Consider the following 23,973-nt stretch of genomic DNA (forward strand, 5'->3'; position numbering starts at 1 on the left):
TTACTCATGTCATCAGCTTTGCCAGTCACCTCTTAATCTCCTCTAAAATCTCTTTGCTTGTGTTACTTCCTCCCTTCTTCCCCACAGTACCTCTCAGTCCCTGTCACATCAAATCCAAGACCTCTGTCTGGCTTCCAAGGCCCCTGCCCTGTGACCTCATTTGAATTATTTGCCTTTATCACCCATACACACACCCTCAACTACATCCCGTAGACCACCCTCCTCCTAAACACATCTGCTGCTCACACCCTGCCCTGACTGCACGTCATGCTCATTTCTGCCTCCTTTCTTTGCTCTCACCTGTCCCTACGCCGGGCACTCCCTCCTCAATTCTCCCAACTTAGCCAAGTTCTCTTAACAACCTGCAAGGCCACGCCCTGCCTGCCTCCTGGAAGGAGCTGTCTTGACTATTCCAGCCAACACTGGAGGTTTCTGGGGCAACCTCCATAACTTGTTAGGTTCTGTGATTTGGGACCAAGCAAATGCCCCACCCTTGGACTGTTTCCTGGGCATATCTCTCCTCCTTGAGAGAAGAAGCCTTGTTTCCTACTTTCATTCAATCCTGCCCAACTGCCTAACCCCGGGCTGGGCTTGAGCCGAGTCATGTGAATGGACTCACCTGTGATTGTGTAGATGGCAGTGATTGCCAACAGGAGAAAGATGGCCAAGTACAGATTCAGGCCCAAGGCCAAGTTGATGAATATGGCCCCAGAGAAGATGTCTGCCTGGAAGGAGAGGAAAGGTGAGTTAGGGGTGAGAGATACCAGTGGCTACAGGGCCAGGAGAAAAACTTGAAGAGTTTAGAAGCTGTCTCCTGGATAGTGTCAATGCTTGTGATTTCTAGGGTCCAGTGTTAGCCCATATCCCCTGAAATAGCACAATTAAAGATTCATATTTTTATCCCCAGTTAAGAACATAAAAGACAAATACTACACAATTCCATGTATATAAGTACTGAAAGAGCCAAATTAATAAAATAAAAGACTGGAATGTTGGTTACCAGGTACTGGGGTGAGGGGGAAATGGGGAGTTATTAGTCGATAAGCACAGAGTTTCAGATAAATAATATAAACAGGTTCTAGACATGTGCTGTACAGCAATAGGCCTAAAGGTCAACAGTAATGTACACTTAAAATCCATCAAGAGGATAGGTCACTTGCTAAATGTTCCTCTCACAATAAAATAATATTAGAAGGATACAAATACCTGAGAGTCATACTCTATTCCTACATTTTCCAATAAGCTTTATATAAGATCACAGCAGTTATTCCATAGAAAGGAAAGGATTCTATGGTCAAAGAGGTCTGTGAAATACTGGATTAAACAAAGTTAAGGCAGTTTCTTTACCACGCAACTCCTCTGAGCCTCTAATGCACTGCGTGTGCTGTGAATCCCCAGGAGGGAAGCATGGTAAATGACCCCTCACAAACTATTTAACTATGGAACTCTGTTTGCCAAGGAATAACTATTAATACTTTGAGGTTCCTCCCAACACACCTGTAGATTCCTGCTGTAAGCTATTATTTGCTGTTTACACCTTAGTATGCAGAGTTTTATCAGATCTATTCCAAACAGCAAGTTTGAGCACTAGACAGTCTTGGGGAGGGAAACTCCAGCCCTACCCTGGAGTGGAGAGAAATTTTAACATCATCATAATTTTATCTCTCCTGTCCAGATGGAGTCTACCTTGACCCTAACACAACCAGAACATCACCATGAACCTCTTGCATGACCGGCTTGGTGCTAGGTGTTTTTATCTAGATTAGCTCATAGAACTTGAGGGAGAACTGCTCCCTGTTCACCCCTGAATTCACCATTTCTTGCTACAGTTCTTGTTCTTCACCTTGCTTCATTTAGTCCCATGGAAAATCTTCTATGTGGCTGGATGGTGCAGTTGCTAACTTAAGCCAAGAGAGAGCGTTGGAGTTGCCCAAAATGAGTTTTCATGGCACCTCCAAAATACTACCAGGAAGGGTAGGATTAAGGGAAAAAGAAGTGACTCATTTTTGTTTTCAAATCTCTGGGTAGGAAAGAAACTAGACTTCCCCTAGATGCAATGCACAAGTTGCTTTATTGCATAAAACCAAATATATTTCAAGACATGCACCAACCAAATCTCCTATTCCCTGCCTCTTCATTGTCTGAGAGTTTGTCTCACAGACCAATTCCAAGCCTATGTATTCATGCATGACCACCTCCCCCAAGATGGACCTCCTGAGGACCCTGTGCCTTGGAGTCTCCTACAGATTCTCTAGCCCTTGGAAACCTAATGTCATTGTGTTGCTTGGTGAAGGAGAAGAGGCAGAAATAGGAACTAGGGAGACATGTGGTTACTAAGAGATGGACCCGCCTCCAGCCTCAGGGCTAGTGGTGAAAGGACTTGGATGTTAACCCCAGCACTGCCACTATAGGGCTGAGTGAATAGATAAAACACCGTGCCTCTCCATGTCTCAGTGTTCTCGTCTTTAAAGTGGGGTTGTGACCATCAGTGGCCGGAAGTAGGAAGGTCCTGCCATGGAGAAGAGAATTTTCTTCCCAGGTCCCAGACCTGTCCCACCCTGCCCTCCGCAGCAGCTGAAAGAGAGGAGAGGCTCCAGCTGCACCTTAGACTTGCTGAGGGTGAAATGGCCGCTCCTCCCTGATTGTCCGCACTGGGCCACTTGAAATTGTGATGAATAATCCTAACACCTGTCCCTCCCCTCACATGCCTTGTACCATCTCATAAAGTAACTTTAATTTAAGGGCCCCATTCACTGATTATTACAGTAAAATGCTATTAAGTATGCACTTTTTCTGATTCAGTAGATTAGCAAATAAGCACAGTAAGCAAAATACATACGTATTCCAAGGCTCCTACTGCCTTTAAAATGCCCTTGATTGGTTTATTTTCCAGAGAAGTTAATTTGTAATGCTTTATAATAACATGTCATAGTAGACTGTGATAGCTTCATTAATATTTGCCTTGCTGTTATTAGTCACAAATAGATAACACATAACTCTTAAGGTAAGCTATAAACAAAGTCTATAAACACTTATGAGAAGTACTGGGTTAATAGAAGTCTTGTTTTTATAATGCTCTATTTCTGGCTAACAGGGCAGATAAAGAATGCTAAGAAAAACCTTCTCATGAATAGAAAAAAACCTGAGATAAATTCTTCTTCCCATGAGTCACTCTTGATTTCAGGGATGAATTCCTTCTGCCCTTGGAACCTCGAAAGCCACCAGGTATGCTTGGGGATACCATAGGAAAGCCCATGTTAGCCTGGGTGCTCTGGCATTGGTCTTTGGATCTGCGAGGTGCCCAAACTTTATCCTGCTTCAGAGGGTATTGTTTCCTTCCACATCCAGGTGACTTTACAGTTTACCAGGAGCTTTTAGACATATGCATTGTTTGGATGCTCAAAATAAGGCGATAGAACAGGTAATTTGGCTCCACTTTTCAGGTGAGAGAAACAAAGTCAACGACTTGCTCAAGGGCTAAAATCCAGATTTCATGTCTCGAAGTCCAGTGACCTTCTCACAACTCTGAAAGGTAAGGACCCTCCTTTCTAGAATAGAGGGCCAGGTCTTTTTTTAATCCAAAAAGAACTTTTTTGTTTTAAAATAAAATCATTTATATATGGTTTAAAAACAAATAGCACAGAAAATTACACATTGAAAAGTAAAAGTGGCCTCTTCCTTGACTAGGCCCAAATGTGACCACCATCGAGAGCTTTTATCCACCAGAGAATTTTGTAGATGGCTTGATGAAAATTACACATCACCAATTCTGTTCCACAGCCTCTAAAAATAGTAATTCTGAAGATGAAACGTGGGAGAACGTTTATAGTTTGATGCTAAGAGAGGGGAAAAAAGACCACAAGATGGTGTGTATATTCTGTTTGCAACTTGTGGAAGCATGCACTCATGCAGGCAAGGCCAGACTATGAAAATGTCTGTATTAGAGAGACAATTATAGGTGCTTGCCCCTCCAGATTTTCTTAAATACCGTTGTTACAATATTTTTACAGTTTTAAAGGTGAGGGGAGCAGACGTTTTAAAACACGATATATTCTTGATGGATGTATGGATATACATATAGGTTAAAAAATGCAAAAATGTGGACCAGAAAAATACAAACCAAGTTCAAGACAGTGTTTACCTTTTAAGAAAGAAAGAAATAGGTCAAGAAGGGTACGGGTAAACATTTGGTCATATTTCTAATGTTTCATTTCTTTTTTAAAAGATGGTAAACTCTTTAGATCTCTAGAATCTGGGTAGTGGCATTTTCTATATTGTAATTTTCTATATGTTTAAAGCATGTCATTACTTGTTATTTATAAGAATAGGGAACTGGATAGGGCATATCCCACCAGCTTTGATATAGAACTCTCCTATAATTTTATGAGACTGTTTCAAAGCTCATCCCAGATTGCTCCTTCTCTAAACTATTAGCCTTAATAAAGGAAGAAAAAATAAAAGGGAGAGATGGAAGAAAGAAAGGAATTTTCCCAATGTTGCTAAGCAAAAACAACTTGAAGTGAAATAGAAAATTATGGTCCTCTAGTTTAGGAGTCAGCAAACTTTTTCTGCAAAGGGTCGGATAATAAATGTTTCAGGCTTTGCAGACCATAGAGTCTCTGTCCAACCTGCTCAACGCTGCCACTGAAGCATGAAAGCAGCCATAGAGTGTGCCTGTGTTCCAATAAAACTTTATTTACAAAAACAGGAAGTTGGATTTAGCCCAAGAGCTTTCTTTTCATCATTTTGAAAATTTGAACAATTTCCATGGGACTCATAGGAAACAATAAAAACACAGACCCAGCTGTATTTTCGAGAAAAAACCTCTTAGAGTAACGGAGTCTCTGACTGTTAGCCTTCAGTAAGTTGATCTGTGTCAACTCTGATGCTTTGAGATCCTGTGATTTTATGTGTGCTCGCTGCCCATTCTGGTCCTGGTCATGCCTGAGCACTCAATAAATCCTATTTGGCACTGGGGTTTGAGATGGGAAGCCCCACTGCTCAAACTTCTCTTTTCATTTGTGAAAGTAAATGGCCCAGGTGATGAGCAATTAAACCTTGAGCAAAAGCCAAAGCTCTTATTTTCACCCAGTGATTCAAATGGACAGTGAAGCTGTAAAAGTTTATTGCAGTCATGATGTGTGATAATAGGAGCCCAGGAAACATAAACAGGGACATCGGTCATCACGCATAATTCATAAAATATGAGACTTTATCACAAGTGATTGTGCACATTTGAATAATATAAATAATGCCAGGAAATTTTACAGAACAGAATGATTGTCAGAACTCAATAGGACAGGGTGCTCAGGCAGAGCCAAAAATATTCAGAGGAGTGCATGGAGGAATAAAGTCTGGGCCTCAGAGTCATGACCCCACGGGACCACAGCTCAGTAGCCTGGGTCACATCTGAGTCTGAGCCTGCAATACATTTCAATTTTCTCTCCCATCAGTTACATACCCACCAGATCCCTTCATCCTTCCCAAGTCTTCCTATTAGGTCCTTGGTTGTTCTCTGTCTTGAAACACGGGGCCACCCTTCTCACCCATCACAAATTATCCAAGCCTCTCCACGCACACACAACAAAACTGATTAATATCTGTGTGCAAGGTAAATACCTGACTTTCTTGTTTTGTTGACTAGCAATTTTTTCCTTTTGACCATGAACCCTGAACTCCTGTGTATCAATGGAAGTGCCTAGCAGGTATGGTCGACATCAGCATAAACCTTTTCAAGATTTCGAGCTCTGTGACTCATGACAAACCAAGAGCCAGCTAAGTTTATAAAGACAAAGCCTCACTGTCTGACTCTTCTCTTCCCTTTCCTAATGCTGAAGGTCCCTCCTTCAGCTGCTTCATTTACCCAGTACACAGCTTGTGTTCTCTTCTCACGTCCTCTCAAATCCCACTCTCAGGAGCTCATTTATATTGTAAGCTCATTTAACTGCCTATCTTAATTTTTCCCAAGGTCTTGAATTTTGACCTACTCTGTACTAAAGAACAGAAAGACTTAGAACGTGGGGTGGGGGGAGGAGTCACATACTGTCCAAAGCTTTGGATTCAGTCTCAGGGACCCTGCTTCTCATCCTAGTATTGCTATTTTTTAACCCCCCAATCAGGACCTCAGTTTCCCTATCTGTCAAATGAGAACTTAGGACATAGGACTAGATGACCTATCCCATTCTTTCATCCTATGCATTTGTCCCATCCAAGCACAGAGCAGAACTGTGCAGAGAATACAGACCTTGGGATGAGAGACACCCAAGATTCAATCCTGGCTTTGCCATACACCAGCTGTGTGACTTGGGACAAATTACCTAATGTTTCTAAGACTCAGTTTTCTCTTCCAGGAAATGGAAAATAAAATGAAAATCCCTACGCATGCAATACTCTTATGAGAACTGGAAACAGAATAAGCAAAGCCCCTACTGGAGACTAAGTAGAGAGTGGCACTGAACAAGGAGCAGCTGTCATCCTTCTTGTGCATTATTCAAGGGATCGCCGGCTCTGGGAAGCAGGTAGAGCAGGCAGGTCATTGGGCAAGGCCTCCAGTGAGGAGCCGCAGAAATCACGTGGAGAGGGAGCAGCCTGCACCAAGTTCTACTTCAAAGCAAAAGTCCAAAACAGCTGACTGCCAGGGGCTGGGCTCCACCAGGACCCGTGCTGAGGGCGACTGCCCCTCAGCTGCCTGGGCGCTCCCATGTCCAGGGAGGTTTAATCAGTAACCTAACAATAGGTGAGGCAATTTGGAAGGCAAGGAGTGAAGTTGGGCACTTCATTTATAATGACCACCCTTATACTAGCTTTGAGGGCAAAAAGTGCCCTTTCCATGGCAACTACAGTCCACAGACTTTCACCCAGTTGAACTGTGGACTTGGAGCAAGTCTTGCTTCTGAGAAGGGGAGTCCAAGTGCCGTCCGCTACGTGTTCATTAAACAGGTGCACCTCACCTACAAGCTGAACTGGGGAACTGTTCCCTTACCAACTTCCAGCAAGTTCCAGGGTGATCTCCCCACCCTCCCTGCTTACATTTCGTTTTCTTCTCTTACATTGCTGCCCTTCCCCCCTCAACCCCCCCCCAGGAAGACAGGCTTCTCCACCTCTCCCTGCCCTTCCCCCCTCAACCCTCCCCCAAGGAAGACAGGCTTCTCCACCCCTCCCGTCCTTCCCCCCTCAACCCCCCCCCAGGAAGACAGGCTTCTCCACCCCTCCCTGCCCTTTCCCCCTCAACCCCCCCCAAGAAGACAGGCTTCTCCACCCCTCCCTGCCCTTCCCCCCTCACCCCCCCCCAGGAAGACAGGCTTCTCCACCCCTCCCTGCCCTTCCCCCCTTACCCCCCCCAAGAAGACAGGCTTCTCCACCCCTCCCTGCCCTTCCCCCCTCAACCCCCCCCCAGGAAGACAGGCTTCTCCACCCCTCCCTGCCCTTCCCCTTTCACCCCCCCCCAGGAAGACAGGCTTCTCCACCCCTCCCATCCTTCCCAGTGCAGTCTCTGCACAGGGATCACTAATGAAACAAGATTGTAACTAAAAACTACCCCTGAAGGAGGGAAGGCAAAAGTGAAGGAGGCAGAATCATCACACTGGCAGGCAAGCACAGAGATGCCAACCAGGGCTGTAGCAGTTTGAGGCAGAAAGCAGGGGCAGGGGAGGAGCAATAATCCTGCCCGGCAGTCCCAACTCTAAGACAAAGCTCTATCGGCCCTGTGGGCAAGAGCAGGTTTCCACTGAGTTGTGTAAAAAACACATGTGCAAGACTGATCAGTGGGGAAATGCTAGTCTCTTCAAAAATGGTGCTAGTAGAACTGGATAGCCACATGCAAAAGAATACAGTTGGGCCTGACCTGTGGTGATGCAGTGGATAAAGCATTGACCTGGAATGCTGAGGTCACTGGTTCAAAACCCTGGGCTTGCCCGGTCAAGGAACATTTGGAAAACCACTACTATGAGTTGATTCTTCCCACTTCGCACCTCTCTTTCTCTCTCTCTCTCTCTCAAAAATCAATTAAAAAATAAAAAATAAAGAATACAGTTGGACCCCTATCTCATATTATACACAAAAATTAATTCAAAATGGCCTGACCAGGCGGTGGCGCAGTGGATAGAGCGTCGGACTGGGATGTGGAAGGACCCAGGTTCGAGACCCCGAGGTCGCCAGCTTGAGTGCGGGCTCATCTGGTTTGAGCAAAGCTCACCAGCTTGGACCCAAGGTTGCTGGCTCCAGCAAGGGGTTACTCGGTCTGCTGAAGGCCTGCGGTCAAGGCACATATGAGAAAGCAATCAATGAACAACTAAGGTGTCGCAATGCGCAGTGAGAAACTAATGATTGATGCTTCTCATCTCTCCATTCCTGTCTGTCTGTTCCTGTCTGTCCCTTTCTCTGACTCTCTCTCTGTCTCTGTAAAAAAAAAATAATAATAATAATAATTCAAAATGGATCAAAGACCTAAATGTAAGAGCTAAGACTTTAGAAATCTAAGGATCAAATATAGGAGTTAATGGAAATTTTTTTTTTTTTTTTGGTGTCACAGAATCGGTGAATTCAATGATAACACAAGCATGAGCAACACAAATAAAAGTAGAAAAAATGAACTTCATCAAGATTCCAAACTTTTGTGCATCAAACAGCACTATCAGGAAGTAAAAAGACAAACTACAGAATGAGAGAACATATTTGCAAATCATGCATCTGATTGGGGTCTCCTATCTAGAATATATAAAAACTCTTTCAACTCAACAGCAAAAAAACAAACAACCATAAAGAAAAAGGAACCCTGTGCACTGTTGGTGGGAATACAGATTGGTGGCTCCACTATGTAAACAGTATGGGGGTTTCTCAAAAAATTAAAAATAGAAATGCATTATGATCCAGCAATTCCACCTCTGGGTATATATTTGAAGAAACCCAAAACACTATTGCAAAAGAACATATGTTCACTGCAGCATTACTCATAATAGCCAAGATATGGAAACAACCTAAGTGCCCATCAAGAGACAACTGGATAGAGAAGATGTGGTACATATACACAATGGAATATTATTCCACCATGAAAAAATAATGCCATTTCTCATCTGAGCTTTAGGTAATCATGAAAATAAAAACACTAGCAGCTATTTTTTCAGCACCCTTCCTAGCAACAACAGAAGGCTCAATTCAGATTCAGCCTGACTCAGGATTCAGCCAGGAAAAACCTCTGACAGGATGGGGACTGGAAGGAGGCAGACAAGAAAAAGGAGGAAAACTGACCGTAGCCAGTGAGTGACCCCCTGCTGGCTGAGGGGGGGGGAAGCTGGAGCCACTCCCTGTGAGTTCTCAGAAAATGTCACTTCTCTCTCTGTCCTTGGATTTGGCAATGGAGTCTTAGACATGATACTAAGAGCATCAGCAACAAAAGAAAACAAGATAAACTGAACTTCATCACCATTTAAAACTTTTGTGCGTCAAAGGAATTACCAAGAAAGCGAAAAGACATATTTGCAAGTCACATATCTGACAAGGGTCTAGTATCCAAGATACACAGCCTTCTTCTCTAGCGAGGTTAGGGTGCTGAAGCCATCCAGGGAGCAAGGGTGCTCATGTTGGCCATCATCTTATCTTACATTCCAATGACACTCCATGTTTTTAAATAAATCCATTTGAATGTCCCCACCACCCAGGGAGGTAGGCAAGGCAGCACTTGTTAACCCCACCTTACCCACGAAGAAGCTAAGCTTTGGGGAGGTGAAGCAACATGCCACTTGCCCCAGGTCCCTGCTGGTGAGCAGTGGAGCAGACAAGGAGCCCAGGCTTTTCCACAACTGCGTACTTCCTCTAATTATTCTCCTTGGTGGCTTTCTTACCAAGGTCCTATTTTCTTTCTGTTATCCTTTATCATTAACAATATCCTTTCTTTTCACTGCTATTTTAACCTTTATCAGACTGACAATCAACTAGGGGATTAAAAAAAAAAAGAAAAGGAAAAGGCTAGGCCAAACTTTTCTCTTCCCATCATCCTTTGGGGAAGGAAAGGAATACCTTAGAATTTCATTGGTTCCTTGGATCTTTTGCTTTTTGTTTTGTTTTGTTTTACCATCAAAAGAAGTGTTGATTTGCACACTTTTAAGGTAAGAAAGGTGAAGTAAAGAAAGAATACAGTCTTGCTCCAGTGGGTCGGCCCAGCTCTGCACAGTTCTCAGGTAGACCCCTCATGGCCAGACAGTCCCTGAGAAATCTCAGCTGTGCACAGTGGATCCTGCAGCTCCAGGTTGGTAGGGAGACGGGCTAGATGATGGGGGAACAACCCCGATAGTTGGGTTCAGAGAGAGTAGAAATACCCCAGAGAGTGAATGACCAAAGGTCCTGGGAGCTGATTCCAAGCAAACATAAGTCTTCTGCACTGAAAAAGACAGTCAGCTGGAGCCAGAGGTCAAGGTTCTATTTCTGATTCAGGATCATGAGCAGGGACTTTCCAACCCCAGCATTTTTGTTTCTTCATCCATAAAAGAACAGGGAGAATCTCTGAAGTACTTTCAAGAGTTGTCTTGTCACTGACTGCTCAAGTTTAAGTGCATCAGAAATGTCACCTGGAACCAGAATCTGACCCTGAGAAAGCACAAAGACCACAGCAACCTCTGAGTTTGGGACCAGCCTTCAGACATCCTAATTCCCATTTAATCTTCTATTACAAACAGCTTCCACTGAACCTTCTTGAACCTGTTTACGTGTTCAACCTTCTCCATGGTGGCAGATAAGAAGTTCCATGTGTTGGCTCTTTGAAACATGAACTAGGGCTTTACTTTAAGGAGCAAGACTACTTAAGGAACCAAGTTAATAGAAATGTACAGCGCTGCCCCTTGGTAGACCAGCACATGCTGAAGATTGAGAGTGGGAAGGTTTTGAGACATCTAGTGCCCACCTTGCCATGCGGTGGACTCACCGAGATCTTGGTGAAAATGTAGAGCAACAGCGACAAAATGGAGAGGTAGACCTGGATCCGCTTGCCTCCAAATCGCTTCCTCAAGTACTCTGGCATCGTCACCACCTACATGGGATGGAAGTGGGGTCACTGCCAGCCAGAGTGACCAGAAGGCCCAGAGCCAGCAGAGCAGTGGCATCCACCATGGTGGCAGAGGTGTGATCAAGGCTTCACCCTTGTTGGTCAGAGAAGTCTGCACTGTGGCCAGATGGCTGTCCTCAGCCATTTGCTCATCTCAGTCCCACATGCCTCACTACAAAGGTAGCTGCATTGATCCCAGGATATAGAAAGTGCCCCATAAACGCTTTTTTAAATTAATACATGACTATATATAACCAAGAAGGTAGATCCTTGCCCTGGAGGAGGCGGGGATAGGTAAACAGATATTCCTATGCAAAGTGCCTACTGTGAACAAGACATCATAACAACAGCAGCATCTTCTTAATGCATCAAACCAGGTGGCCAGGCTGGATGTTTGTCACCCAGCTCTGCACACAGGCCTTACCAAGGATTGTGGCTGCAGGCCCGCTCAACTGTTCTCCCAGTTCCTTTCTGCCAATTCCAACCACGTTCTATCTTGTTCCCTCAGCCCTGAGCCTGCTGTCTCCTGGGATCAGACAGCTGTCACCAACAGCCTCCCATTGCCAAGCCTGCTCTGCGTTTCTTCCATATTGCTTTCAACAGACTCACACATAGTAGGTGTTCGTTAAATCTCACTGAATAGATGATGCTACAGCTGCCTCAGGTAAAATGTCAGAGAGTTTTCTTCAAGAGTCTGGCATGCATTTGATAGTTAAGTACCAGTTGCGTACTCAGCAAACCAATCTGCTGATGTATGTTTGTTTTTTCACATGCTGCTTCCCTTCCTGGGCAGAGGCAGTTACAGATCAGGGGCAAATGTGGGGCAATGCCTGTAAATACATGGCCAGTGCAAGGGGATGATGCTCCAGAGGGCTCGGAGCAGAGTGAGATTAAGAGGGCAGAGAGAAGCCTTAAGAGGGCTTCCTAGAGGACAAGTCATGGCTTAGTGGAGCTAATGTCCTCAAAAGCCGTCAGGAACTTTATAACCTGGGAAAGAAAGGCAAGGCCCAGGCTTTCTCTGCCATTCATTCTGTAAAGTCTCCTCTGCCTTCCAGGATGACAGAGGTGTGTGTGTGTGCATGCGTGCATGCGTGTGTGTGCACGCACACGTGCACGCACACACATGCACACATGGACAGTAGATGGAATAACCAATACTTACCCCAGCCTTGATGTAAATAGGGACAAACACCCAGCCCAGGACAACCACCAAAATCAGGGCCTAAAACAAAAACAAAAATGGAGTCAGATCGTGATGCTTGGAGACCCCCCAACTATTGCAGAACAATCACCCAGCGTTTTCTCTTTGGGCTCTGAGGACAACTCCCTGTGTGGCCATCAGAGCTGGAGGATCTTTGCTGCCTGACTGGCCCGTAGGAATGGTAGTAAAGCAACAGTGGAGGGGACCCCTGGTGACTTTCTGGTGACATCATAACTCCTTTTTCCTCTTCCCTAGTTTACAAGGAGTAAAGTACCATTTAGAGACCTTTTTAAAAATAAGTAAATGATCATAATAATAATAATGGAAATCTGGTGAAGAGCTTTTCCAAACCTCCAGTATGGCTGAAAATGTAGAGGAGTTTCTTGGCCTTTCAAAAGAAAAAATAATATTTTCATCATTTCAGTGGTTTTTCATGCTACTCTTGTGGAAGGAGAGCAGGCCATGGGGCTCCTGGAACTGGGCCCTGCCTTCATCCACATCACAAGGTAGCTGAGAGAGGTCCGCTAACATCTACAAGTCAACCTGGTCCCTACCACCCACTAGTGGGCATTTCAGCTTTCATGGTGGGTGGTAGCGGAGCAACCAAAGTATAAATAAAAAGATAGATTTAACTATAGTAAGTTGTTTCATAAAGATTTATTCTGGCCCTGGCTGGTTGGCTCAGTGGTAGAGCGTCGGCCTGGCGTGCAGGAGTCCAGAGTTCGATTCCTGGCCAGAGCACACAGGAGAAGCACCCATCTGCTTCTCCACCCCTCCCCCTCTCCTTCCTCTCTGTCTCTTTCTTCCCCTCCCACAGCCAAGGCTCCACTGGAGCAAAGTTGGCCCGAGCGCTGAGGATGGCTCTGTGGCCTCTGCCTCAGGTGCTAGAATGGCTCTGGTTGCAACAGAGCGACACCCCAGATGGGCAGAGCATCTCCCCCTGGTGGGCATGCCGGGTGGATCCCAGTCGGGCACATGCGGGAGTCTGTCTGACTGCCTCCCTGTTTCCAACTTCAGAAAGAAAAAAAAAAGATTTATTCTGCCAAACTTAGCGAAAATCCAAAATAAAGTACTTGGTAAGTAATTATTATTATATGCTTTAACTTGCTATAACTCTGCTTTATGAAGTTTATAAAGTAAAGTTATTTCCCTACTTTATAAATCACCATTACTGTGGAACCGGTGGGAAGTTAGAAAATTTTACTACTAACAGAGATACAAAAGTGGGTGGTAGGTATAAAAAAGTTGACTACCCCTGATCTACAACATCTACCTTTGAGTGTGGATTGAACTAGTTGAAAGCTAAAGCCCCTTCCAGCACCAGGACATGGTGTCTCAGATGTGTGACTCACATTCCATTCAAAGCCCCCGGTGGCAATGCCTGCAGCTGCTCCGGTCCCGGCCAGCCCCACAAAGTGGCCACTTCCGATGTTACTGGCGAAGAGAGAAGCTCCAATCTGGAAACAGAAAGATAAAGTAGGGTGAGGACTCTACGCTCCATCAGGACACTCAGGGGTGAGCCAAGGAGAGAAGAGATGTCAGCCAAGAGGACACAAAAGAGCAGAGGTGGGCCAGGAACAGGGCTTAGAGTCTGTCAGGACTGCTGGTCCTAAAGGTGCTCGTGGGGACTTGGGTAATAATAGTGAAGATAAAAGAAAAGGAGTAAGGAGCGGCCAGTAGGCTGCATCCCCCCATCAGACTGTCTGTGAGTCCTTTGTGGGCTCAATGTACACAGTAAAGAAGACGGGCAAAGCCCCACAGCCCACCAGGCCTCCCATAGAAGTCTCCCAAGAGGCTGTGGGCCCAGGAGCAGGGCCTATGTCAATCATCTCTGCATCCTTGCCACTCCTGGCTCAGGACTTTGATCAACATAAGTTCTCAGTAAGTGGGGACATTTTGATAAAGGAACCATTTTAAAGGAAGCCTCTTGGCCTCAGTCCTGTCACTTTTCAGAGAGAGAAGGCATTGGAGCCAATGATTTCCAAGGGACTTCTACCTGTTCAATTCTGTGATTTCATGTGCTCTCAAGTAACAAAAGATGATATGAATAACAACTCTTTAAATTGGTATAGTATTTTTTTTTTTTTCATTTTTCTGAAGCTGGAAACAGAGAGAGACAGTCAGACAGACTCCCGCATGCGCCCGACCGGGATCCACCCGGCACGCCCACCAGGGGGCGACGCTCTGCCCACCAGGGGGCGATGCTCTGCCCCTCTGGGGCGTCACCATGTTGCAACCAGAGCCACTCTAGCGCCTGAGGCAGAGGCCACAGAGCCATCCCCAGCGCCCGGGCCATCTTTGCTCCAATGGAGCCTTAGCTGCGGGAGGGGAAGAGAGAGACAGAGAGGAAGGAGAGGGGGAGGGGTGGAGAAGCAAATGGGCGCTTCTCCTGTGTGCCCTGGCCGGGAATCGAACCCGGGTCCTCCTCACGCTAGGCCGACGCTCTACCGCTGAGCCAACCGGCCAGGGCCTGGTATAGTATTTTTATTTTCCCAAAGGTCCCAGAGACCCGGCAGATGTATGCACAAAATACTACATTTTTCATTGTCTCGTATGTCTCAATACATAGGTCAGAAGGCAGATGGGAAGAATGTATATTAAATACCCAAGAGTAAAAACATGGTGGGGAAAATAGCAGGTGAAACAAGATAAGGCTCTCACACTGACCAGTCAGATCACTGTGCCATCAACTCAATTGCATCTGAGCCCCAAAAGAACTCTAGGAAGTTCTAGAGTCCTCTTATGCCCAGAAGAAGGTATAGCCATATTTGATAAATACCAAACTAGTATAATTATCCCCATTCTTTCTAAGCAAATGGTAGGGAGAGGCTTGTAGTTATCTGTCTATCCCTAAGAGGGTCCAAATATGGAACAAAAGACATATTTCCCAAAGCACAGATCATTCCAAAATACCACCCTAACTGTACCAGACCCTACTCCAGACATAAGAAAGTGGGTGCTTGGTGCCAAGTCAGTGTACAGGGAGATCCTTGAAGGCCGGGCTGGAAGGAGATCTCTAGAATGATGGGGAGATAGTGGTATAAATATCTCCATTCATTCATTCAACAAATATTAATATAGCATGTGTTCAATGTGTCAAGCACTGTTCTAGACACTTGGGATTCTGCTATGAATAGCACAGGCAAAATCCCTACTCCCAGCAGCTTATATTCTAACAGAAGAAACATAAATAAGTAAACAAATAAGCAAAACCATCAGAGAATGGTTAGTGTTGTGAAGAAGACAGAGAAGGTGTGATAGAGGGATTACTTTACATTGGAGAGCTGGAGAAAGTTTCCTCTGTGGGGGTTAACCTCTATGCTGAGGTCAGAAGGCTAAAAGAAGTTGATTATTCTGAGATCAGAAGGGTGCCGGCAAAGCAAAGACCCCCTGCATGGGAAGGGCATCATGGTTGAGAAGCAGGGTGAAGGTCAGAGTGGCTGGAGTGTGGTGGGCAAGCAGAAGGGTGGTATGAGATGAGGCAGGAACGCTGGGCGGGAACACACGACATAGGTCCTAACAAGCCAGGATAAGAGGGATAGATTTTACTGCAAGTGTGATTGACAGCCACTGGAGGGCTTCAAGCAGGGCAGGGACAGGCTCTAATTTGCTTTTAAAGACTGCTCTCGAGCATGCGGAAAGTGTAATGTTGAAGGCAAGGGAGAAAAGAGCAACCACATGGGAGGCTACTGCAGCAACTGGGTGAGAGAAGACAGTGACTTGGTCTTGGGTGGCAGCAGCAGAAACACAGACAACCATAGAAATTAGGGTCTGTTTTAGAAACAAAGTTGAAGGGCCTGTTGATGGGTCAAATGTGGGAAATGAGGAAAAGAGTAATCAAGGGTGACTCCGAGACTCAGGACTTGAGAAACAGGATGGATACCATTCATCTAGAAGGGGAAACTGCGTACTCTGATTATTGCCACTTAACAGTTTTAATCTTCGGTCATCGGTATGTTAAAGGGTGCTGTACAGTGTAGGCATGCTTGCCTTTGTTAAAAAAAAAAAAAATAGGACCCAGCCTGACCAGGCGGTGGCGCAGTCGATAGAGCATCAGACTGGAATGCAGAGGACTCAGGTTCGAGACCCCGAGGTCACCAGCTTGAGCCTGGGCTCATCTGGTTTGAGTAAAGCTCACCAGTTTGGACCCAAGGTCACTGGCTCGAGCAAGGGGTCACTTGGTCTGCTGAAGGCCCACAGTCAAGGCACATATGAGAAAGCAATCAATAAACAACTAAGGTGTCGCAACAAAAAACTAATGATTGATGCTTCTCTCCGTTCCTGTCTGTCTGTCCCTGTCTATCCCTCTCTCTGACTCTCTCTCTGTCCCTGTAGAAAAAAAAAAAATAGGACCCAATAAAGTTTGCAAAAAAAATAAATTACTATTGCCTCTGCCTATAAGTGGAATTCTCATGGCGTGAAAAGTTATATTGGCTCAGACTGCCTCTCATCCTCCTTATAACATAAACATTAAAATGCTTTGTGTGTTTGAAAAAGAAGAAAAAAGAGAAGGAGGTAGAAGAAGAGGAGGAAGAAGAAGAGCAGGAGAAACTGGGAAGAAAGCAGGCTCTTTAGAGAACCAGCATTTTCTCTTCCAAGTCTGATGGGAATAACAGTCCACTTTCAATCAAAATTCCCTTATGCATGCAGCCTACCTATCCTGACCCATTATCTTTTCATTTATCATTGCTCATTTAATAAATTATTAAGCCTAATGTACTATTAGGGCATAATTATCAGTAATGATTAACTGCATTAGATTAACCATAAGTTCAAGACATTTTCTCCAACATCCCCCCAAAGGGATGTTTTCTCTAAGCAGTTGCAGTCTTTCTTGAGGTACTTCCTCACCACCTGATGGTATGGGGCCAGGAGATTTTTGGGGGTACCAGATGCACTGGGCCCAGGTTCAGTTCATTTCTGTCAGGGCATGGCTATCCTCCCAGTTTCTCACCTTAGCCTCACCCTGGACTACCTCACTTTGCCCCATGGCCTGCACTCAATCATTTACCAAAACCATGACAACATCATGGGAACCTGGCACTTTTTATATTGCCCCTGATAGCTATCATTATCTCTCAACAGGACCATGGTACTAGGCCTCTAGATGATCTCCAGTCATCCCCACCCATCCACATGGCCACTTACCTCCCCAAAACACAACTCCAATCACATCACTTCCCTACTCAGAGACCCTCTCAGACCCCCATATGGACCTGCCAAGTAGCCTTCTTGGCAATTCCAAGTTTAAAGACATAAATCTCTATGAATTCATCAAGGTTTCAATTAAAGTCCCCTCCAATGATATGGTAGCATGAGCTTATAAATTAGAATTTGAATGCTTTATTGATCTCTTACTATCTGGGTGATCATAACATCTATGAGCTTCAGTCTTCTCTCATGACAGGGTCATGCAGGAGTCAAACAAGATCATGAACCAGTGACAACTGACACTCCACTGGCCCTCAATCAGGGGTCCTTTCTCTCCTCCAAGAAGACAATCACTTCACCCTTAAAGATAGTTTACAAAAAATACAACAAACACTATTTTGGTCTAAATTATGTTTCTCCAAAATAATTTATATGTTGAATCCCTAACCCCCAATGACAATATTTGAAGATAGGATCTTCAGGGGTAATTAAGGTTAAATTGGGTCATAAGGGTGGTTCTCTAATCTGATAGGACTGGTCCATATATACACAGAGAGGAGGCCATGTGAATGACCAGAGAGAAGGCAGCCATCAACAAGCCAGGAAGAAAGGTCTCACCAGAATCCCACCCTGACAGCACCTTGATCTTGCATTTATAGACTGCAGAACTGTAAAAAAAATACATTTCTGTTGTTTAAGCCACCCAGTGTGTGATATTTTGTTGACACAGTTCACGCGAGCTAATATAGACACCATTACTTGATTGCCTGCACTCCCATGCCAAGATGTCATTCTGCCCTTCCTCTCACTAGAGTTTATTAACAATGCTTACATCACTCTGATTTCCCAAACCTCTCCCTCTCCATTCCTCACCCATTTCATGCCCATTCGGGAATCATGCCCCATCCAAGGAGTCATCCAGCAACATGTTCTTCTCTGCCATTTCCTCCTACAATCCTTCTGAGCAGGATTGTAGGCGTTACTTAAAATTTTCCCAGTTTGACCTTACTTCTGACTAACTTCTTTCCAAGCCTTCCTCATCCCCTGAGGGGACTCAAAAATTCATTACGAGTATGAAGATGGTTTTGCTGTCACTGTGCAAGATGAGCTGGGTCTAACCCAGCCCAGCAGGTTTGATAGCATGGTAATTGGAAATAACATCCTGTCACATCACGAAAGGCAAAAAGTCTGTTTTCCTTTGACTTTAGGGAATTCACAATCACGTTTTACTGCTTCCATTGTCAGTCTTAGAAAGTTGGCAGGAAAGGAAACATACAGAGAAATTATAGAATCCTAGAATCTTCCCGAGTTGGATGGACCCACAGACATCACGGTTTCAATGCCCTCTGCACCCCCGCAAGTGATGGTCAGCTTCGGGATGCGTACCTTAAGAAACAGAGAACTTCCCACCTTACAAAGCAACTGAGTCCATAATGGAACAACTTTAATTGTTAAAATGTCCATCTTTACCTTGAGCTAAACTCTGCCCATTAGTCCTTGTGCCCTCTGGAGTGATACAGAGCAAGTTAAATCTCTCTTCTACAAGCTAGCCCTTCCAATATCTGTGGACAGAGGTTGTACCCACCCTCAACTCTTCTCCAGGCTAAGCTTTCTCTTCTAATGTGTCTGCTTCTTACTCCCCATGAACTTAAATCTTACCAAACTTGTTGCTCTCTGCTGCCTTCAGTCCCGACTGTCCCTAAGTGGGCCTCAGACCCAAATGGGCCACTCCAACCATGAGCTACCCAGAACAAAGCAGGCCACTCTTCTTGACTTCCTGTCTGGTTTTAACATCAAGTGGTTCCAAATCCTCTTTTAAACCTACCACTCAGCCATGAGGCTTTGGCAGTGCCCAGGACTAAGCCAGTCCCTCTCATCCTCTTCACTGACAGAGAATCAGCCTCTAAATTACTGGACCATTTAACAAAAACAGATTTCCTCTTATTGCAAGCTAGATTCCTGACAATGCTAATTTAGTTTGTCTTAACAATACTGTGACTCTATCACTGAAAATTTTTCCACTTCAGTCCTTCCAGGGTTTGGCATAAATTTGATGTTTTTCTTATGAGCCTTCTCTAAAGGTAAAACTACTTAAACCACCAAGGAAAACAACTGGCCAAATTTATTACTCTCTATCAACTACTAATGTCAGAAGTCAGAAGCAGGAACTATATCTGTCTCTTGAATTAAAGGCAGACATTAGTCTATGTAATGACCAGTCCTTCAGTGTTTAACTTAGCCCTAGAAATGGGCTCTCTGAACCAAAGCTACTGCTGGAGTGTTCTGCAGATCAGAAGCATCAGTTTCCCCAGCTTATGAGAAATGCCCATCCTCAGTGTACATTCCAGACCCACTAGTTCAGAATCATCGGGTGATTCTGTGTACAGTAAAGTTTGAGAAGCGTGCCTAGACTGTATTGAAAGTTACTGTTCCCTCCTGAAGCTTGTTTTGACCTCTCTTGCAGAGCAGGAGCACAATGCCTAACTACAAAATTGAGAGGCTAGGATGTGGGAGATGAAATGTTCGGGGTAAAAGAGGCTCTCTTTCCAAAATCCCCTATATAATCTCCAGAGTTTTAAAGGTCTGTTACCATGGCACTCATGCTACCCATTTTCCCACGATGAGTTTGTGTAATTATATAATCAGAACACAATTTTTTAAAACCTTTAAAAATAAAGGGCAGCAATTCAAGAGCTGTTTCAGATTCATTCACACATCCTGAAGCCTGAGAATAAGGCATACAGGGAAGTTATCTGTTTGTTTGGGGTGGAGGTAGGGGATGTAAAAAAAGACATAAAAATGTCATTGAGTGCTAACTAAAATTATGTTTTGTGTGACAGGAAATAGAAAATAGGCATCTTAGCCCAGGCATCTGATGTTAGAATTATCTTGAAAATCATTAAGGTTAACCTTTCATTTTCAAATAAAAACAAAACAATAGCCCAGAGGAAAAAACTAATTCAAGTTTATTCATTAATTTTATTTTTACTTCTATCCCCTCGGGAAATTGAGCTAGCATGCGTACACCCAGGAGTCAAGAATTGCCTAAGTCATGGCTGCAGGTCTTGACCTGCACCTTCTGGGAGGCCCCAGGGCCAGCACACCCAGTAGACAGCTTCAGACCACATATAAGCACCAAAAGTAAAAAGAATCCAAAAAAAATGAAGATAGTGTAAGGAGCCTCTGTGACAACTTCAAGCATACCAACATTCACATCACAGAGGTGCCAGAGGAGAAAAGAGAGAGAGAAATTGAAAACCTATTTGAAAAAATGATGACAGGAAATACACATGCAAGTCAAGGATGAATCCCAAACAAGATGGACACAAAGAGGCCCACACCAAGACACATCATAATTAAAATGCCAAGGGTTATAGACAAAGAGAGGATGAGAAAAGCAGTTAGTTACCTACAAAGAAGCTCCCATAATACTGTCAGCTGATTTCTCAACAGAAACTGCAGGCCAGAAGGGATTGGCAAGAAATAGTCAAAATGGTGAAAAGCAAAGGCATTACAACAAAGATTACTCTACCCAGCAAAGCTATCATTTAGAATCAAAGGACACATAAAGAGCTTCCTAGACAAGAAAAAGCTAAACCAGTATTATCAAAAATGTTAATGGGTCTTCTTTAAGAAAAAGGAGAAGAATAAGAAAAGATTTAAAAATATGAATAACAAAATGCCAATGATTAAGTATCTATCAACAATTGAACCTAAAAACCAGAATAAACAAACAAGCAGAACAAAAACAGATTCACTGATACAAAGAACATTTTGACGATTGCCAGGTGGGAAGGTGGTTAAGGGAATGGGTGTAAAAGTTGAAGGGATTAAGAAGTACAAATCTGTAGTTACAAAATAGTCACAGGAATGTAAAGTACAGCATAGGAAATATAGTAAAAAATATTGTAATAACTGTACAGTATCAGTTGGGTGCAATATTTATCAGGATGATCAGTTAGTAAGTTGTACAATGTCTAATCACTGGACTGTACACCTGAAACTAACATAATATTGTATGACAACTGTAATTGAAAGATAAAAAATAATTTAAAATTAAAAAAAAAGAATTACCTAAGTCAATGGACAACAGCTGTGTGTCTTCCTAGCTTCACAATCAGAGGTTGCCAATGAATTTCAAAAAGCATCCTATAACCCTGGCTGGTTGGCTCAGCAGCAGATCATCAGCCTGGCATGTGGAAGTCCCAGGTTAGATTTCCAGCCAGGGCACACAGGAGAATAGTCCATCTGCTTCTCCACCCTTCCCCCTCTCCTTCCTCTCTTTCTCTTCCGCTCCCGCAGCCAAGGCTCCATTGGAGCAACGTTGGCCCCAGTGCTGAGGATGACTCCTTGGCCTTCGCCTCAGGTGCTAGAATGACCCCGGTTGCATCAGAGCATCACCCCCTAGTGGGTATGCTGGTTGGATCCCGGTCGGGCGCATTTAGGAATCTGTTTGCCTCCCTGCTTCTCACTTCAGAAAAATACAAAACAGGAAGAAAAAAAAAAGAAGTATAAGGATGTGCTAGATTTCTGAAACTAATACAATTGCTAATATATTAAATCAATTTTTAACAGTTTGACAAAAAATAGATGCTTGCTGAAAACAAAACAAAACAAAAAGGCATCCTATATCACACTTGAAAGCATAATTAATAGTGTGGACACCCTCTTCTTGCCCTTCTAAGTACACTGGGAGGCTTCTGACATGGTCCTAATCTTGGCTCTGCCAGAGCAGATTATGTGACAGTGAGCCAATCACTTTACTGCCTTGATCTTCAGTTTCCTCCGCTATAAACCCAGGATAAAAATCCTCTTAACCGGCCCTGGCCGGTTGGCTCAGCGGTAGAGCGTCGGCCTAGCGTGCGGAGGACCCGGGTTCGATTCCCGGCCAGGGCACACAGGAGAAGCGCCCATTTGCTTCTCCACCCCTCCGCCGCGCTTTCCTCTCTGTCTCTCTCTTCCCCTCCCGCAGCCAAGGCTCCATTGGAGCAAAGATGGCCCGGGCGCTGGGGATGGCTCTGTGGCCTCTGCCTCAGGCGCTAGAGTGGCTCTGGTCGCAACATGGCGACGCCCAGGATGGGCAGAGCATCGCGCCCTGGTGGGCAGAGCGTCGCCCCTGGTGGGCGTGCCGGGTGGATCCCGGTCGGGCGCATGCGGGAGTCTGTCTGACTGTCTCTCCCCGTTTCCAGCTTCAGAGAAATGAAAAAAAAAAAAAATTATAAAAAAAAAAAAAATCCTCTTAACCGCCTGACCAGGCGGTGGCACAGTGGATAGAGCGTCAGACTGGGATGCGGAGGACCCAGTTTCGAGACCCTGAGGTCGCCAGCTTCAGCGTGGGCTCATCTGGTTTGAGCAAAGCTCACCAGCTTGAACCCAAGGTCCCTGGCTTCAGCAAGGGGTTACTCAGTCTGCTGTAGCCCCACGGTCAAGGCACATATGAGAAAGCAATCAATGAGCAACTAAGGTGTCACAACGAAAAACTGATGATTGATGCTTCTCATCTCTCTTCGTTCCTGTCTGTCCCTCTCTCTGACTCTCTCTCTCCTTGTAAAAAAAAAAAATTCTCTTAACCTACCTCACAAGAGTGTACCCATGCTTACATTGTCCCAGGTGACAACACGAGAAACTTTTGCACACATAGGCATGTGGTGCTTTTAGGGAGTGCCCTGAATTTCCTGAAAGAGTCCAAATGGCCATTTTCCCTTGGAGGGAACAAGATCCTCACAGTTGGCCCTGGCCGGTTGGCTCAGCGGTAGAGCGTAGGCCTGGCGTGCGGGGGACCCGGGTTCGATTCCCAGCCAGGGCACATAGGAGAAGCGCCCATTTGCTTCTCCACCCCCCCTCCTTCCTCTCTGTCTCTCTCTTCCCCTCCCGCAGCCAAGGCTCCATTGGAGCAAAGATGGCCCAGGCGCTGGGGATGGCTCCTTGGCCTCTGCCCCAGGCGCTAGAGTAGCTCTGGTCGCGGCAGAGCGACGCCCCGGAGGGGCAGAGCATCGCCCCCTGGTGAGCAGAGCGTCACCCCCTGGTGGGCGTGCCGGGTGGACCCCGGTCGGGCGCATGTGGGTGTCTGTCTGACTGTCTCTCCCCGTTTCCAGCTTCAGAAAAATACAAAAAAAAAAAAAGATCCTCACAGTTCACATGGCAAATGCACTCAGCTAATTTCAGGAAACTGCTTTCTTTGTTCATGGGATATAATATTCCAAATATCCAGAGCTCTGCAGATGGCATCTGCTCCCAGCTTCTGTCTCCCTTTTAAGAAATCATACGAGGATACCTGAAGGTCTCCTCTCACTCCTTCTCTGGGCTATGCTAACAAGTCCCTTGAGATATCCTCAGACAGTGGTTCTCAAACTAAGCATGCATCAGAATCTAGAGTAAAAAATACAGAAGGCCATTGAAATCTGAATTTCAGATAATCAATATTGCATGAGACATACTTATACTTTAAAAAGTGTTCACTGTTTGTCTGAAATTCAGATTTAACTGGCCCTCCTGTATTTTTATTTGCTAAATCTGACAACCCAAATCAGAATCAAATGGAGAGCCTGTTAAAACAGAAGGCTGGTGCTACAGAAAACAATTGGGG

General features: G+C 44.9%; 1 protein-coding gene across 1 annotated transcript in view; it reads right to left on the minus strand.

Annotated features, from left to right (window-relative positions):
• SLC5A1 (solute carrier family 5 member 1) overlaps positions 1-23,973 on the minus strand; it is a 62,854-nt gene that overhangs the window by 20,194 nt on the left and 18,687 nt on the right. The window contains exons 3-6 of the mRNA XM_066370413.1: positions 13,589-13,693; positions 12,198-12,257; positions 10,916-11,020; positions 620-725 (exon numbers count right to left, since the gene is read on the minus strand). Of these exons, the coding sequence (XP_066226510.1) occupies positions 620-725; positions 10,916-11,020; positions 12,198-12,257; positions 13,589-13,693 (376 nt within the window). The remainder of the gene's footprint in view (positions 1-619; positions 726-10,915; positions 11,021-12,197; positions 12,258-13,588; positions 13,694-23,973) is intronic.

Source organism: Saccopteryx leptura, chromosome 2, assembly GCF_036850995.1.
Source record: "Saccopteryx leptura isolate mSacLep1 chromosome 2, mSacLep1_pri_phased_curated, whole genome shotgun sequence".
Lineage (NCBI taxonomy): Eukaryota > Metazoa > Chordata > Mammalia > Chiroptera > Emballonuridae > Saccopteryx > Saccopteryx leptura.